The sequence below is a fragment of the Zootermopsis nevadensis genome, unplaced genomic scaffold (genome assembly GCF_977971745.1).
Source record: "Zootermopsis nevadensis isolate Lab colony 2312 unplaced genomic scaffold, Znev_1.0 Znev_ptg000016l, whole genome shotgun sequence".
In the NCBI taxonomy this organism is placed as follows: Eukaryota; Metazoa; Arthropoda; class Insecta; order Blattodea; family Termopsidae; genus Zootermopsis; species Zootermopsis nevadensis.
In genome coordinates this window covers 11,906,224-11,923,137 of record NW_028259148.1, presented here as the reverse complement: position 1 = coordinate 11,923,137, position 16,914 = coordinate 11,906,224, and the positions used below count along the sequence as shown (strand labels likewise).

The 16,914-nt window shown below is 36.2% G+C and overlaps 1 protein-coding gene across 12 annotated transcripts in view; it reads right to left on the bottom strand.

The window, feature by feature from the left end:
* The window catches only part of lig (ubiquitin-associated protein-like lingerer), a 46,066-nt gene extending 30,126 nt beyond the window's left edge, over positions 1–15,940 (bottom strand). For 2 of the 12 annotated variants that reach the window (XM_087349654.1, XM_087349663.1), the window contains exons 1-6: positions 15,847–15,938; positions 11,452–11,664; positions 9,837–10,014; positions 8,025–8,213; positions 3,073–3,271; positions 718–954 (exon numbers count right to left, since the gene is read on the bottom strand). In XM_087349654.1, the coding sequence (XP_087205780.1) occupies positions 718–954; positions 3,073–3,271; positions 8,025–8,213; positions 9,837–9,971 (760 nt within the window). In that variant the 5' untranslated portion in view covers positions 9,972–10,014; positions 11,452–11,664; positions 15,847–15,938. Of the gene's footprint in view, positions 1–717; positions 955–3,072; positions 3,272–8,024; positions 8,214–9,836; positions 10,018–10,993; positions 11,290–11,451; positions 11,665–15,846 lie in introns of those variants that run through there. The other 10 variants (XM_087349661.1, XM_087349664.1, XM_087349660.1 and 7 more) reach the window with 10 other exon arrangements.
* Between the last annotated feature and the right edge of the window lie 974 nt (positions 15,941–16,914).

The following is a 16,914-nucleotide window of genomic DNA, read 5'->3' as shown; positions in this document are numbered from 1 at the left end:
TCAAAATCTTCAAATCCATAAAACACCCCACATGTAAATATCACTGATGGTGTATGAAATAAAAATCCTGATTTCAAACTGATCCTTGATCAATTTTATGACCTCTTCAGCATAATAGTTGGCCACAATTGTTGTTGTAATTATTATTATTATCCCACAATCACTCTATTAAAAATCTATGAAACATTACAAAATGTCATTTCATCACCTCACATGAACCCTTGTTAACTCCTCAGAACTGAGAAAATAAAAATCCAATGTCATCTATGAGCTAAGATCTTAACTAGAAAGTCTTTTAACTTACATTAGATTTCTGGGATACAAGTTTCTCTTTCAATACCGAAGATTTGTTCCACTCTGAAGTTCAAATCCACCAGATAAACTATTTTTCCCAAGCACCTCTACTGTACAATTCTTATGCTATTACTCATATGTTTAGAATTACTAAGGTGCTGCAGCCATTTCAGTGGTTAAGACACAAATAAAATCACCTCAAGCTTCAATAATTACACATAACCCTTTGATGCTGACATATGCAGAATCTCCATTAATATTTCAATGCTCACAAATCACTGCTGTTACTTGGGACGTAATAACACACCTTTGTAGATAAGGCAGTCCAATGTGCCCCATTTCAACACAAAGCTACCACGCAGTAACAAAATAATACGATGTATAGAGAAATCATAAACATAATACAAAAATAAATTAACTTACCCATTTTGAGGGATTCACCAGTGTTTTCATCTGCACCTGGATTGTTCCAAGTTTCTATAGACCTTGGAAAGCCTCCCTTATCTCTGTTTTGGAAAGTTCGTGGACCAAGTCTACCACCTCCTCGTCCACCCCTCCCAGACCTGCCCGGTCCATTCATCATCCTCCCGCCACCCCGCCTAAACCCTTCACGACCCTCCTCCAAGTTCTTCTCATTTTCTTTGTTTTCTCGACCACGCCCTAGAACAGACCAAACAGACCAACCACAATACAAACTTAACAGTACAAACCCACAAAGTTACAAAGGCAGCTACGTGAAATTTTAGATTTTCATGGAAGTGGTGGTGGTGGAGATGACAATCCAGATTTTGGTGTCACGTAGACTTGCAGGTAAATGCCAATGTTTCTCCAAAATGTTGGCACCTGCCTGGGAATCTACATGACACCAAAACCCGTAACAGCAACAGGAAAAAGCCAGCTCATTGAGACTTCTCTACATAAGCTGGAAGAACATGGTAAATATCTGGTGTGACTGATTCATGGTTTGATTAACGTAGCTTTACTGACTGCCTCAATTACATAGCACTGAAAGTATAAATGAATGGATATGGTGGTGATAACGGTATCTTTCAACTAGGGATGGGAGTAACACCCATACCTGTTATAGACATGGAGCAGAAACAGATTATTATGTAAACCATGACATAAAGGTACCACTAATCTCCAATAGAAGCTGAAAGTGACAGCTGTTATCTGTTCCGTTCTCTTTCTCAATTCTTGTTCTCGGCACACCAGTACTTAGTCTCTTCTAATCCAAAAAATGTCAGTCTTCTCCCATCCAACTGCATCATGCTCTCGTTCACCTCTCTGAACTGTTGTGTTCATATATGACTGCACTTTTTTTAATTCTCACCCCCTTTTCAAACTCTCTTAACTTTTTTATTTCTTCATTGGATTCAGTTAAAAGTTGAAGGGTGTTACAGGACATACAGAACAAGGAATGTGTAATATAGGAGGAGGCTGGAGCCACATACTGAGATGTGAGGAAACCAGAAGTTGAAGAGAGGAGCCCATACACAGAAGATTCACAAGTATTTAGCCACAAATTAGAATCATAAAGATAGCTAAAATAAAAGATAATGGCAAACTGCAAAAGTTTTGGCTATATTTAAGCAAGTATAAAAAGAAATGGAAAAGATTAGTGATGAAATGAGGAAAAATAAATCATAAAAACTGGGGGTATCAAATACAAAATATAGCACTCACTTACTCACTCAACGGTACAGGATATTCTCTGAAAAGCCAACTCTATACTTGGATTGTCAAAGAATAGCCCACTTTCTTTATGGAACCCGAAGGTTCATCACCGTGTTCACAAAAGCCCATCACCAGACTCTATCCCTAGCCACCTGCACCCAGATCACTCCATCGATTCCTATCTCCGTAAGGTCCAACTTATAATGTTTCCTTCCACCTACACCCAGGTCTTCCCAGCGGTCTCCTCCTTTCAGGCCTTCCAACCAATACCTTGTGTACACGTGTCCCCCAGCATGCTGCACGTCCTGCCAACCTCATCATATTCGATTTAATAAGAGAGATGGCAGTACAGTTTAAAATGAACGTAGAGAATGCAAAATTGTAAAACCAATGTAAATATATTCAAAAGTGGACATACGACCAGGGAGTCATGTCCAGCATTGTAAACTGTACCCAAGAGACTTAATAAATGTCAATGTCAATGTCAGTTACAAGAAACATAAGTGGAATGCAGAATTATTTTACAGACTGGTGCAGGTTTTACAAATGTGAGCTATGTAAGCAGAAACTGTTGAATCTACACTCATAATTCTTCTTTTCAGGGTTTTACTTTTGTTGGTCAGACCAATTTTTTATAACAGTAACTGCTATTTGATGATTTGTTATGATTTGCACAATAAATAAATAAATAAATATATTTTAAAAAAACATTTGTTTTTTATCATCACCTGAGTTACTTGCATTAGATTCGCAAAAAAAAAAAAAACTTCCAAAATAACAGGTGTTTTCTTACAACCAGAACAGACCATTACTGCTACCACGAACAGTTAAGAACTTCACATCTCTAATTTCAACACACTATATTACCAGCATATGCCAAGAGGGACTGAGGAAAACCATGAAAAACCTCAGTCAGGATAGCCAATCTCCAGGTTGAGATTGGAACCTGGGACCTCCAAAACATAAAGCAAGAGTACTAACCACTTGGTCATAATGTTCTTATCTTACGTTAATGGATCTGATTTTAGCATTACCCTGCATATTATTATTTTAAGCATAGAAGGAAAGAAAGCGAGAAAGAAAGAGGAAGAACAAACATACAACCACGATTATCCAATGATCCACGACCACGCATACGAGGAGGACCTCCACCTCTGGCTCGAGTTCGTTCTCTCTCTGGATTTACTTCTCTCTCCTGGGCCCATTCTTCCTGCTCAAGATCCTGGTTGTTTACAGTCGACTCCGACTTTGTGCTAGGTTGCCGATTTTTCTTTTTCTTTACCAACGTTTCCCATTCACCCTAAGCAAAAAATAAGCATAGAAACATTTACACAAATACTTGCATATCAAGTACTCCTTCAATATACACAAGCGCTGTCAGAATCAGCAACTGACATTCGGGTGGTTCATTTTAAGCTGTTACTTGCCATATTAAAACTGTCATCTCTCCCAGTATCAGATCTAGCAGGCCTGCTATAAAACAGATGTTTTATCCTGTTTAAACTGATAAGGCCAGATAAATTAAGTTCAGTACACAGAAGTACTCATAATCATCAGAATTTACATAGGTGTTCCAGTTCATTGTGGCATAATGACTTCTGACAGCCATGTCCTGCTCTGAACATCACTTGACAACTGACACGACTTCTATAGTTCTATCCTGGGTGACGATTCTGCCAACAATTTCTCATGTGATGTGTTTCAACGGCTGACTGTTGACAGTTGCCCCAGTAAAATAACTAAAATATTGGCGCAATGCAGTCCATATCATAGGGCAGTGGTTCTTCTCACTGCTGAGAAGTCACATTCCTGCAAAGTGCTGGGTCACATATGAGGACCCACTGCGGACTGAGGACGTTGGCTGCTGAGGCTTATGGCACAACATGGGAGTGATATATGAGCATATGCAGCATCAGAGGAATGACAACACAAAGAAGAAAAAACTTTACAAAATCCGCATATGGAATGAACTAAGGCCCCATGAGAAAGTGACATCTAACTACATTTTGGAATTATGAGATCTAATATCTGATGACAATCTTCAAAATTATACTAAAATTGCACAAAACCCAAAACATAAAATACTAATTTGAGCAAAATTAGGTCAACTCAGATTTGTTATTAGAGCTGAACAAATGTTAAGATCCAATTTAACATCACAATTACAATATACAATAAACAATTACTTTCGTGGGATATTTATAATCTTGAGAACAGGAAGGGTACAAGTTAAATATAATGAAATAAAAGTTCTGGAAAAAACTTACGATACCTACTATATTTCTTCAAATGCTTCAGTATATATGACAAGGCTTCAAGAAACTATAAATTTATAATTTTACAATTAGCTTCTGAGCATAGCATCATTTTGGACTCATAATTCTGACTCACAACATATAAACAAATGTTTCATGCAAAATGTAAACTCTGTAAACCTTTGAATGCCTGGCACTAGTGTTTCAATCAAAAACTAAGTACTAATTTATGCAGCCACCCCATTCTTTTTTATTCTACAAACAAAATGGCCCTTACAAAAGGTACATATTTTGAAGAAGCAACGCCAAATACTTCAAGGCAAAACTATTTTACTTCCCCTTCAAGAGCCTAAATGCTTGCCATTCTGGTAATACTGATAGTAAGTACATAAATGTGCTTCACGTCAGAGATATGTAGCATCCTATACAATCGTCAGGTAATGGGGGAAATGCTATGCCACACCCAAAACAGCATTTTCAGAACCAGACTTTATCTTCTTAGCATTGTTAGGAACTGTTCAGTAGACAGGCAGTAGTGGGTAACATAATTGGTGAAATGCTACTGGACCATCAGAAAGCATCCTACTGTAACATCCACTAACGTGGGGTACTATGGGTGGTGACATTTGGATTCCTATTACTCATAGCATCAAAATGGATACCCCAGCTAAATTCAAAAGCAATGCATAGGAATTTCCTAACGATGAGATACCTACATACAAAAAAGGAGAAACTCAACAGAAAACACACACACACACACACCAGAACACGGAGTTGGTGAAAACAGCAAACCCGCAGAAAGTGAGGAGTTAACCAAGGGTGGAATGCTCCAGCAGAAAGAAACCTACCAGCAATATCACACAGCATCACTCCCTAAGGATCCAACAATTCTGGCATAGCACAGCAGCAGTATCAACAAACGTGTGTGAGAGGAGACCTAACAAGACTCCAAGGTAGGCAGACTCCATACAGAAAGAACTGTATTGCCAGGAAACATGAGGAGAAAGCTTAAACAGGGCTTGGATCAAACTTAATGGAAGCTTGCAGCAACCAGGTCACAAGGTCACACCCATGCAATGGAAAGCAATGTCAGACCTTTTTAAAAGGCCCAGAAACAAAGAAAGTACCCCTAAAGAGATGGCCAACCCCCTCAAAAGGTTCAGGGACTCCTGTGAAACCATGGTCCTACAAGGAGGCCTTGACCAACGTAAAGATATTTATCTATCTTCAAAGATGATCATCCTGATGATAAGCTAAATGGAAATCTAGAATTAGACCTAGACAAGTCACAAGAATGTTCTGTGGAACCATGAAGGACACCTCAGATCTTACAGAATAGAAGGAGGCATGCTCACTTTTACATGCACTGATCAAAATGCGGCAATGGCATGAATTATCAAAAATTCAGGGATGGGACCATGCTGAAAGCAGTGGACATGAAAGTCTAAAACTGATCTGCATGTCTGTTATTCACAGCTGTAAGAGATCACTTCCTTTGTTGAAGCCAAAAGTACGACCAATTTTCCATTAAATTCACTTTCATCCATACAAAGTGGCCACTGTTCAAGAATAACAACAGTAATAAAATTGTCTGCTGTTCTGCAGAAGCTTTTTAGAGTTTAAGCACACAGTGCCACTGCAAATAAACTGTTCATGAATTACAAGGCTCAATTTCCTCTCAATGGAGATGTAAAGAAGCAAAACTACCATTGCTGGAGAACTCAAAATCCCTATGAACTCCATTAAACACTTCATTCATTCTCCTAAGGTCAACGTTTGATATGCTGTCATCATTTTGCACTCTGGGACTATTATTCTTTCAAAGGAAAATACAAGTGACAGTCACGGCACTTCACTACAGAATCACCTGGAATTTCTGTCCAGAACGGCAACAAATGGGACAACATGAACGCTATGTGGTTCCAACAGGATGGAGAAACTTCCCATACAGCAAGAACAAAAAATCTTCCTGGGACAGATTACTTCACACTTTGGAGCTGTGCCATGGCCAGCATATGTTCCCCATACTATCAGCGCCAGATTACTTTTTATGGGGGTACTTAAAAGACGTGTTTGATATATGACCCCCATACCACAGCTGTGAAGAATCACGTGTTAAAATCTCACACCAATTTCTGTAGAAATTCTGAATGAACAACAACACGACAGATTTGACATGCCTATAGAAATGCAATGAAATGGAAGAACATCTGTGATATTCCATTTTCAAAACACAAAAGTGCAATGAACTGCAGCGAATCTCCCAAATGTGTAGAATATAAATATACATTTGTTTTTGTTCAGTACATTTTTAATACATAACTAGAGCTATTTCTAGAGACAAGAGAATCAACTTGGAATCTCACAAAGTTGCCCTGAATGTAAATATTGAGGTATTGCCATAAAATATTCACTTGGTGCAGGTGCTGGCTCCTGGCAGGTTGGAAAGTCCTGTGACCACAACTGTCCACCAAGGAATGTCTTTGTGCAATAATAACATGAACTGCCTGACAGTCAAAATGGGGCTATTTAATAGCGCCAAAAGGAAAGGCGACTAATACTCCTATAATCAGCCTCTCACCTGTTAGAATAAATAAATTAGGAAGGCCAAAAGATCTTCATGCACGAGACACTGTCAGGGAATGAAACATGCGCCAAGCAAAGCAGAGCCAGATTCTTGTTAAATTACAATCCCCTTTCATTCAGATGTGTCAAAACATATGCACACATTACACATATCTACCAGTGAAATGGTAAACATAGTTTCATAAATAAATTATTAATGTTCGACATTGTACACCTCAGTTCAGAGCGTGTCGTCACGTCCAGTGCAAAAATTACGTAAATTAAAAATGTATAAACCATCAGCCAACTAGAAGCCATAAATGCTACTACAACAGGCTTGGGAAGTGCATTGCATACCTGAATACACATAATATGCATTCTTTACAATGTGCATTTAGAGGTATTATCTACCTTGTTCAGTACTTCCCAATTTTGGCCACCAGGTCACAGCATCTCAGTGTCTACCTCAAGACTTTCCTCGTCAATCAGTTTATCATTGCTCATAAAACATTCAGAAGTACTAGTTTGGGGTCATGCAAAGTAGCACAACCTCCACATCAAATTTCATCCAAATCTATCAAGTGGTTCTCAAATTGAACTGACTCGACAGACGAGCTCAGACATGACCAGCCCATAACGCAATCTTGCTATGCGCTTCATGCAAAGAACGCATAACAACCTGTGCATGGCTCTTAACCTCATCCAAGGAGTCCTACCGAATGTCTATAGATCGAGCCAACAAAAAAGTTGGGACCCGCAGTGCTCAGGCACTTGAAGAACGGGTCATTCCCAGTATCCCAGTATAGCTCTTAAGAAATTACACTACAGCTGATTATATGAGTCATTAAGTACAACACTTCAATTTTAAAACACACTTATTTCCACATTTTAAAATTCCCGAAATCCAGATGCATCTTACATGCGTTGGCATCTGCATAGCGTTTTTTTCCCTGAAAACCCATTACTAAATCAAGGACGCATCTTAAAACCGAGGAAATGGGGTAATTAGAAGTCTACCAGAGATGGCTAACGCTTCTACTGAAAGTATGAAGTACTCTGTAGCTTTCAAGCTGTGACACACAAACATCTCAAAACATCTATCAAACACTGCAACAATCCAACCAGAACACAAGTTGAAGTTTAAAAAAAAACAAGTCACTGAAACCAATTAATACAATTAGTGGCATGATTCTTCTCACATCTAGCTACACCGAGTATTAAGAGTTTACGTACCTGGCCCATTCCTTCAAGAAGCATATTCACTGCCCTGTCAAGGTCATTATCACAGTCATGCAGTGCAGTACAGACTTCATCCTCTGTTTTACGAGTCGCGTCCATAGCTTGCTTGATCTTGTCCTTTAGATTCGGGTCTTCTGTCCTAGTGTCAATAATTTGTGCAATTCGCATCTGTTCTGCTGTAGGCTGAAAAATAAGAATTAATTTCAGTGGAGGGTAGATAAGAGTGTCAACTTCTTTCTCACTGTTTTACCTCCTTCCCTGCATCCCAACATGCCAACTACCCCTGAAAAAAATACTTGTTGATCCTCCTGCTCCCATCTCAATCATGTTGGGCAGAGCTGGTGTTAAACCCTCCTCTAACACATTTAATTATATACATAAAAATAAATGCAAACAATTATTTGCTGAACATGGAAAAACCAATTATATATGTTATGAAAACACGCTGTAATAGCATATTAAAAATAAAACTGCTACATATAAAGCTAGAGTTGGTTTAATTTATGCGTGTTTGTATAACCAACTCGGTTTGTTTTATTCAGCATATGTAAGGCAGTAAATATTCAGCTTAAGTATCATTATACAATTTCTTCCTATCACGTCTTTGCCCCACAAACTACATGTAATGCATGGTCTCAGTCTCACACTGTTACTATATTTTGTATTGTTTCCTGTATTTGACTTTATGACAGCATTATGGAATCAAAACATAAATGATAATTAGCAAAGAAAAGGATGCAAGGTAATGACACAAGACAAGAAAGATTCTAGATGAGCGTACTAGCAGTTGGCATAACATTCTGTTATTGTTTTATTTTAACATCTAACTAACCTTCCATTAATATATTGCTTTAACACTCAATCTTCATTGAATTACACAGTTTGTTCATAAATAAATATCCCTGCAGTATATTTATGTTTTTTATTTACACTGAATATCCATGGCTATGTTCCCATATCCCCATTAATTTCATTAAATGAGTTTGTAAAATGTTGATTTATTGAACACGCCTTTCAAGAAACATACACCGTGCCAAACGAGGGTTTACTGTACTCGGTGATATAATTGTATGTTTATGATACAGTATGAAATCCTTGACACATGAAAGCATGACAACAAGATTATCAATTCTAATTTGGGAATGGCATGGAAGTAACCATGGAATATTTAAGGTACAATTTTGGAATTTTCTTGGAGAGACTTGAAAAAACAATGAAACGCCAGTCTGATCACAATAACCAAAGTTATCAGTGGCTTTCAAGATGCAATCAGCAACTGTTGCACAACAGCAAACTAATGAAATGAATATAGCATTATGTCAGTTTCACTGCTTACATTAGGTCCACGAACTTCTGAATAGCAGTATCAAAATCCACCACAATAATTGCAACTTTGGCTTATATTTTAAATCTATATGCACATTCACATACTAAACAGATTTACAGTTGCCCTGCTAATAAGCAATTACAAGCCCACTGCAGTGATCAAACTACCCATCCTCACAACCGAGTCACAGTGACACTGGTCCAATAACACATCTACAAAAACCTAAGTACATTGGCACCACACAGTACAGCAGAAGCTATTACGTGTTTACACTATAACAGAAACTGCACTTTCTGGATGGATACTGAAACATCCACAGTCCTTCAAAAAATCAGTGGTCAGACAAAATACCTCAAAAACTTACAAGAGAAACAGTTTTTGATAGCACATACTCAATTTTCAAACTAAATTACCCTTCACATACTGAAGTCGTAAGTACAACAAAGGTCAAATGCAATAAAAAGCAAACATAAACTTACCTGTGTTTTAGGATTGTGATCAAGTGTTTTTGGTGATTCTGTTTTAGCATCTGCCTTCTGTGGTTTATTTGTTGAAGATGGTTCCAATTTGGTCCCTTTTCCACCGCGAGAGGTGGATCGACTTCCAGAGCTCATCTTTACAAACACTATGTACACTTACTATTTACAATGTGTTCTGCTACTGAAACACAGGGAAATGTCCCAAGTCACTCTTTAATAAACAGTGTAACTTTAAGTATGATGACTACCCACATGAAGTTATAACTGGCAACTATGTGAATTCAGTTACACATCAGTGAGGTTAAGTAAGCACATTGCAATGGCTTGAGGTATATTTAGCATGTCTAAATTCAGAGAAAGGTATATGTAGCCAGCATTCTGTAGTTATTACCCTTTGCATAAAGTAATGCATTATATACATGTACTCGTATAAACTAAGAAACAAGCTACATTTGAATTATACCAACTACACACTCATTACCGAGAAATATCTCAAATATGTGCTTCTAAATCATGTAATAGTCAAAACCAACATTACATACCAATTTAAAGCAAATGCAATAGGTTAGTCCAGTACATAACATATTAAAATCAAAAATATTAAGAAAAACAAACAAGAGATTACACTATCAAGTGATAACAATAACTTTCAACCACTAATGACTGGCCAGCTGAAGTGTTGGGGCTATGGATTGCAATATCGACTGAATTCAGAGATAGGTTATGGTGTTCAGTAAGCCAAAATTGTGAACAGTTGGTCTTGCAATTGATAATGTAATCACATTATAAAGTTCATCTAAACAATGAAAACACATATCTGATCACACCACATTCCAATGTCTTGTTAATATATCACTGTGATGGATAACTGCAGTTAGAATATCTACCACTGTAATGCGTAATTGCAAAGTTAATATCTACCACTATTTTATATAATAAAATATACTTAGTAACATCAAAATAACAGCATCTTTATATGCCCATTCTATAAGCAAACATATTAAAACTATTTCAGTTATAGGCCAACTTGAACCAGTAATTAGGTTAGGTTTGTGTGATTCCAAAGTAATAAAACCCTTCATACATGCATAAAATCTGAATGCATAATGTTAATTGTTCATACAATATAAACAAGAATAGATAACAAATCTATTTACGTTAAATGTATTAAAATACCAATTTGTTATTTCACGAGAAAGATGAAACACTTGAAAAAACAAGAGGATCGCCTGCCATCAGCTGAAAAACCTTCAAAACACTACGAGAACCAAAGGCAGTACACTACATACTACCTAATAGTTCAAATGAACAATACTGGTAGTATCAAAATCAAATGCACTATCTTCCCGGGATGGAACAACAGATCGAAAATTCCAATCACAATGCCGGGTTACGTCCAACCATGTGGGGAGACGCCATTTCAAACTCTTGTTAGACATACTATTGACAACCATCAAAATTCAAAGTCAAATTTTATATTTATATCATAATTTCTAAAAACAATTTCGCTTCTTTTAGGGAAACTTAGTTGCTCATAACCTATACAGTATCTACATATAACAGCTGGATGCATATAAAGCACCAGAAACTGATAAAATAGACATAATACCCGTACCTGCAAAATGCGCTCAAAACGCAATCAAGTCACGTGACATGTAGCTCATCGAAGAAGTTCAAGAAAATACCACTCTCAACCTGCAGCGCTTATCATCGTAACATTTAAAAAATCCAGTCCATTATCCTTCGATTTCCTTGTTCGAGTCTGTTTCGGCATACCAAGAATAGGAATGTTATTGTCAGTAGAGTGACATTCCAGTATCTTGAGTGACTGAAAAACGGAAAAGGCACATAGTACACTGACTGCAATGCAATGGGTTGCAGCTCCCTTGTTGAATAAACAGTCACTACAAGGAATGATCATCCACCTTGGTCTGCTTGCTACAAATCCGCACGCATTACCGGAAAAATAATAAGTAAATAAACACATAAATTTCGACTTGGAAATTTCAAGAAGATTGGCGGATAATATTAAATTCTATGTTAAGGTTGCGGTGAATTTGGTTTGAACTAGCCCAGGTTAAAGTTCAGCGAGAACTGTGGCGACAACTTAAACTTCAGGACCCTACACAAGGAAGGAAGTTTTGAACAGCTGACATTTTCCACCGCTCAAGGGAAGTTTTCTACTGAATTAGCCTGTTGGTCAGAAGTTTAGACAAGTGGTTCTTAAAATTGTGTTACTGTGGATTCCTTTTGGTAATAAAATATTTTCGCGGTACGCTCGAAAATAGTCAAGTGTTTATCAATTGTTTTAATTCACCACCACAGTACAGGAAGTTAAACTTTGTCAACCCAGTAGTTTTCAAGGCCGTTTATGCTGTAAGGCGACGGACAGACCTGCGTGCTTCCACAAGGGACTTGAGGTACAGTTCCGAAAAGCTGTGTTCTCACGTCGTGTTCTGCATAAAGCTTTGTATTTGTTTCTGTATATCCTGAGAACATTGTTCCTCACAAATTAGTACATAGTAACAGAAGTTGCTACACTTGAAATACGTACAAAATCTTCCTCAGACTAACCCGTAAATTAGAGAAAGGTCTGTGTATGTATGTTTCAGATCCCTGTCCGTTTTTGATAATTAATTCCTCATACTGTTGTGTAAATAATCCTTGCTCTGTGAAAGGCAAAGGTGTTTTGTAACCACTGGAAACCTTCTACCATACTTTCATTGTATTTGACTATCAACTGTTTCATTGTGTGTGAAAACGTCAATTTCTCATCTGGCTCTGAAGTTCATTCAAAGTCTAAAATAGTCTATGACACATTTTCTATCCTTGTTCTACAAAGCTTTATTTTACATAAGAAAGAATCTTTTACGTGCCGAGATAATTATGATAGACGTACCTTGTAATGATGAATTTGGTTTATTTATCTTTTCAACAAACAGCAAAACATCTGCTAATCTACTATAAAAATTTGTGATTAGTCGTTGTCGTCAACCAATTTGTCGTCAAAAAATGACGTCATTAACAATGTCAACATATATTTGTTTACACGGCATTGTTGTGGAATACAACAATTCGAGTAAACAAATATAACGCTTCACAACAAAGAGATCAAAAAATATCAAGCCAGTTGCATTATCACTGCTACAGAAGAGAGCACATCGCATTATTGAAAATTGACTGACAGTTGGCCTAAAACATCAGAAAAGTGAAAGAAGACGTTATCAAGTATTTGAAGTACCAAATCAAACAACTTCAACAATATAAACTGATACTCATTCGATATATTACGATTACGAAAAATATTATGAAAACTGACTTTATGATCGATTTTAAGACAAAGATTTGCAAGGGTGGGGCTGGACGTAAAAAGTTGACTGACCAAGAACTGTTGGCGTTTTAAACAATTGACCAACCCCCCCGTCGGTCAAGTGTTTTAACCCCCATTGGGGGGGTAGTTTAGTTTCTTACTAAAGGGTTAAAACACTTGAATGAGACACTAAACTAACCCCCCCGAAGGGGAGGTTACTTTAGTGTCTTACTAAAGATTTTAAAACGCAACCAACCCCTTCCGAAGAGGGGTTGGTTGCTTTTTAAAAACTTGACCAGCCCCTCCGAGGAGCTCCGAAATTTCTGAACGTAGTATAAATACACGGCAAAACTGCCTCGTGATACCTACCGAACCACATCGTACCATAAATTTTGCTGTATAATTAATTTTACGTAAAATTTTCACAATCACGTTTAACACGGTTCTCAGTTAATCTGGAAATTTTTCATACCAATAAATGATGTCTACTAATGTTATTTGGTGCATTGTCAATGACTCTCTGAAGCCTAAATTAGTCTTAATAATATTTAAAATTATATTTTAAACTTAGAAGCAGAAATTATTGGCAATGGTAGTAGTAAGTACTGTTGGAGATTTCGTTTCAGCAGTGGCTATGAAGCTATTCCTTGTCGCAAACAAATTCGTACGAATTCCGTTTGTTTACAGTCTGACAAGAAAAGTAAATATCTACGTTTGTGTGCATAAGATTCTGTGTCACTCAGTTCTAACACAAATTTCGCTGAGTTTAGTGCCATTTGTTGGATAAAAATTCCGCTGAATAAAAAATAATTGTTACTAGAATTGACCATAAAAATTGACAGATTTGTTACAATAAAACGTGACAGTATAAAAAATTGTGAAAGTAACTTTAACCAAAACCAATTACAATCGGGAGTAAGCCAAGTAAGACTGCTTTCAAGGCTTGATATTTGTATCAAAACTTCATCACATTTCTGTTTTACAATAAATGTATATATTTTATAAATTAAATTATAAATTAAAGACTTAAAAATATGCCAACTCCTATTTTAATATGAGTCCTCTAGTCTTATTCCAGTGTCCTGAAGAAAATTAATAACGCAAATTTCCCGCGAGCACCGAAAGACTGAAAACCACCGACTTATATTTTGTATTACAAAGATTTATAAGTATATATTAAATCTTGTCCGTCTAATCACAATAAATTCTTATTAAATATTAAAATATTACAATAGTTAACATTTAAAATATTTAAAATATTAAATGATGTTCTTTATCGAAATATTCGATTTACATTAGACCATCATTTTTCATGTTTCACGACATGTTTCAGTTCCTAAAAGAACCATCCTCAGGTGTATATAATTATATAAAGCTTCAAAACGATAAATAATTCAAGTACAATTTTCAAACATTATTCTAGCGTGCATTTTTATTAGATTTTTACCAGATATCAGACGATGTTCTTTTTCAGATTTTTATTCAATTTTTTATATAACACATGTTAGCTATTGTAATATTTTAATATTTAATAAGAATTTATTGTGATTAAACGGACAAGATTTAAATAATATATATTTATTATATCACAATGACGCAACTTTACCATCTTAAAGATTTATAAATTTTTAGTACTATTCTGTCATCATTTCTAAGCTTATGAGAACTTGACGTAACCTAGCAATAATTTAAACTTTTTTCACCACAGTACGTTAACGTACGTCCTAAAAATCTCGACATAAATTGTTGCATTGCTAATGCACACAAAATTACGTATCCTGTGTCAATATTGTTTCCTCAAAATGTTTGGTGTGACTGAAAAAGAATGACAAAGCAATGGATAAAGTTAACTTTTATGACAGCAAAGGCTTCCACCATCAGAAGACATTTTCTGGTGGAACAAATTACACTATTTCCCGAAATCTTTGAGTTTAGAGGAAAACAGCTTCAGAAATACTTGTTTAAACAACGAGACCTCGCTCCTTGTATGAACCAAAAATTAATTTTGCCCTTCGATTTGAATATTTAAACAAAAGAAAAGTTACAGTGGAACCACGGTTCCGGAGAATTTGACGTAAATACGTCTATACGGTAAGGAGTTTATATAGTGGCTTTAACCACGCTTTACGATTGATTAAAGTTTGAGTAAGACATTGCTTATTTAACTTAAATTAGTTGTGCTTAAGATGAGTTTGTGGTAGGTGAAATATGTTATAAAATTTGTACATTTTAGAGTATCAAACACCATATCTATACAAGATTTTGATCTAGTAGTACTACATTGAGGATTTGACATCAACATTAAGTCAAACCTTTTCCTCCATAAATGTGAGAAAGCTTTGATTTTCCTCCTTCTTTAAATCAATATTAAAATCTCCTGTCAATATTATCGGCATTGTATTAGGATCTTCTGTGGCCATAACTGAAAACATCTTTGTATAATTTCTCAAATGACTCAAAATAAATCTCTTACAATCATCGATATATTCCCTTGTACGTTCAGCATTAGTTTTTGGTATTTTTTGGGGAAACTTTAGGTTTATTATTTAATACTTCTATTATTTCACGTTTTCTGTACTGTCTCATATATTCTGCGTTATGGAGTCTTTTAGCATCAATCTCATCCATCTTGTACATAGTATGACGCAACAAATTAACGCAACAATAGATTTCTTAATAATTCTTATATAAGATAAGTACCTGTGATACTGTAAAACGTTTTTACCGGCACAAAATTACGTAGTCTACGACGAACTTTTTCTACAAGCGATTCACAGCTCAGCTGTTTCCGCAATAACGAAAGCGGATTGTTGATGGCAGTAATGTAACACAACAATGCAGAGTAAACAGATGACGTTTCCTAGGTAACATAACAATGCAAGCTGACAATTGTTGTCAGTCCATATTTACAAATTGTTGATATTTCCTAGGAAACCATCTTATACTTTTTCGTTACACGTTTTCGTTACACTTTTCCGTTACACTTTTTTACGGAATGACACTGACCCTTCCATATAGACGTATTTACGTCAAAATCAATAAAAATATTTTATATTAGCTCTATGCGATCTATATACCTGACTCAGATATAGTAAGGACCAGAGCACTTGCGAGTTCTTGGCGCGGGGATGAGGAGCAAGGTGATAAGCACTGCGCGCGCACCTCGACGCTCTTTCTACCAGGCCGTGCCGAGTGCAACTATCCACAGCACTAGAGAGCTCAGCTGGCAAGTAATGTGGTCCCTATAATATTACTCAGAAACAATTTAAGAAATGACTATCTAAAACGTTTTGTGCTTCGTTTTTCCAATAAATCAGTGTTTCGATTATTTTAATACTTCGACTATTCTTCTGATTTTCTTAACATTTCATATACAGATCTTTTCACGGAAATTAAAATAGAAATCTGTATCATTAGACTTTTTAATTTCTTGCATGAAATAGACGACATGAAGGCACGATGGCTTCACGTTCAAAAGCACATGTACCGACCATTTTGACTGTGATGTTTCATTATTTTCCTCAATTCCTTAAAAATATTTTTTGATTGATCTATTATACATGCATTTGTACTTTTAGTTTAATCTGTTTGTTTTTTGTATATGTATGCATTATCAGCGTTTGCCTGTCATTGGCTCCTCGCTCTTGGCAAACACTTTAATAAATGAATTGAATTATTGTTATTGAATTTATTCACCATTTTACAGGGTATTTACTTCTATGTACCTGAGATAGGGTGGCTAATAAATTCTTTGAAAGGGTTACAAAC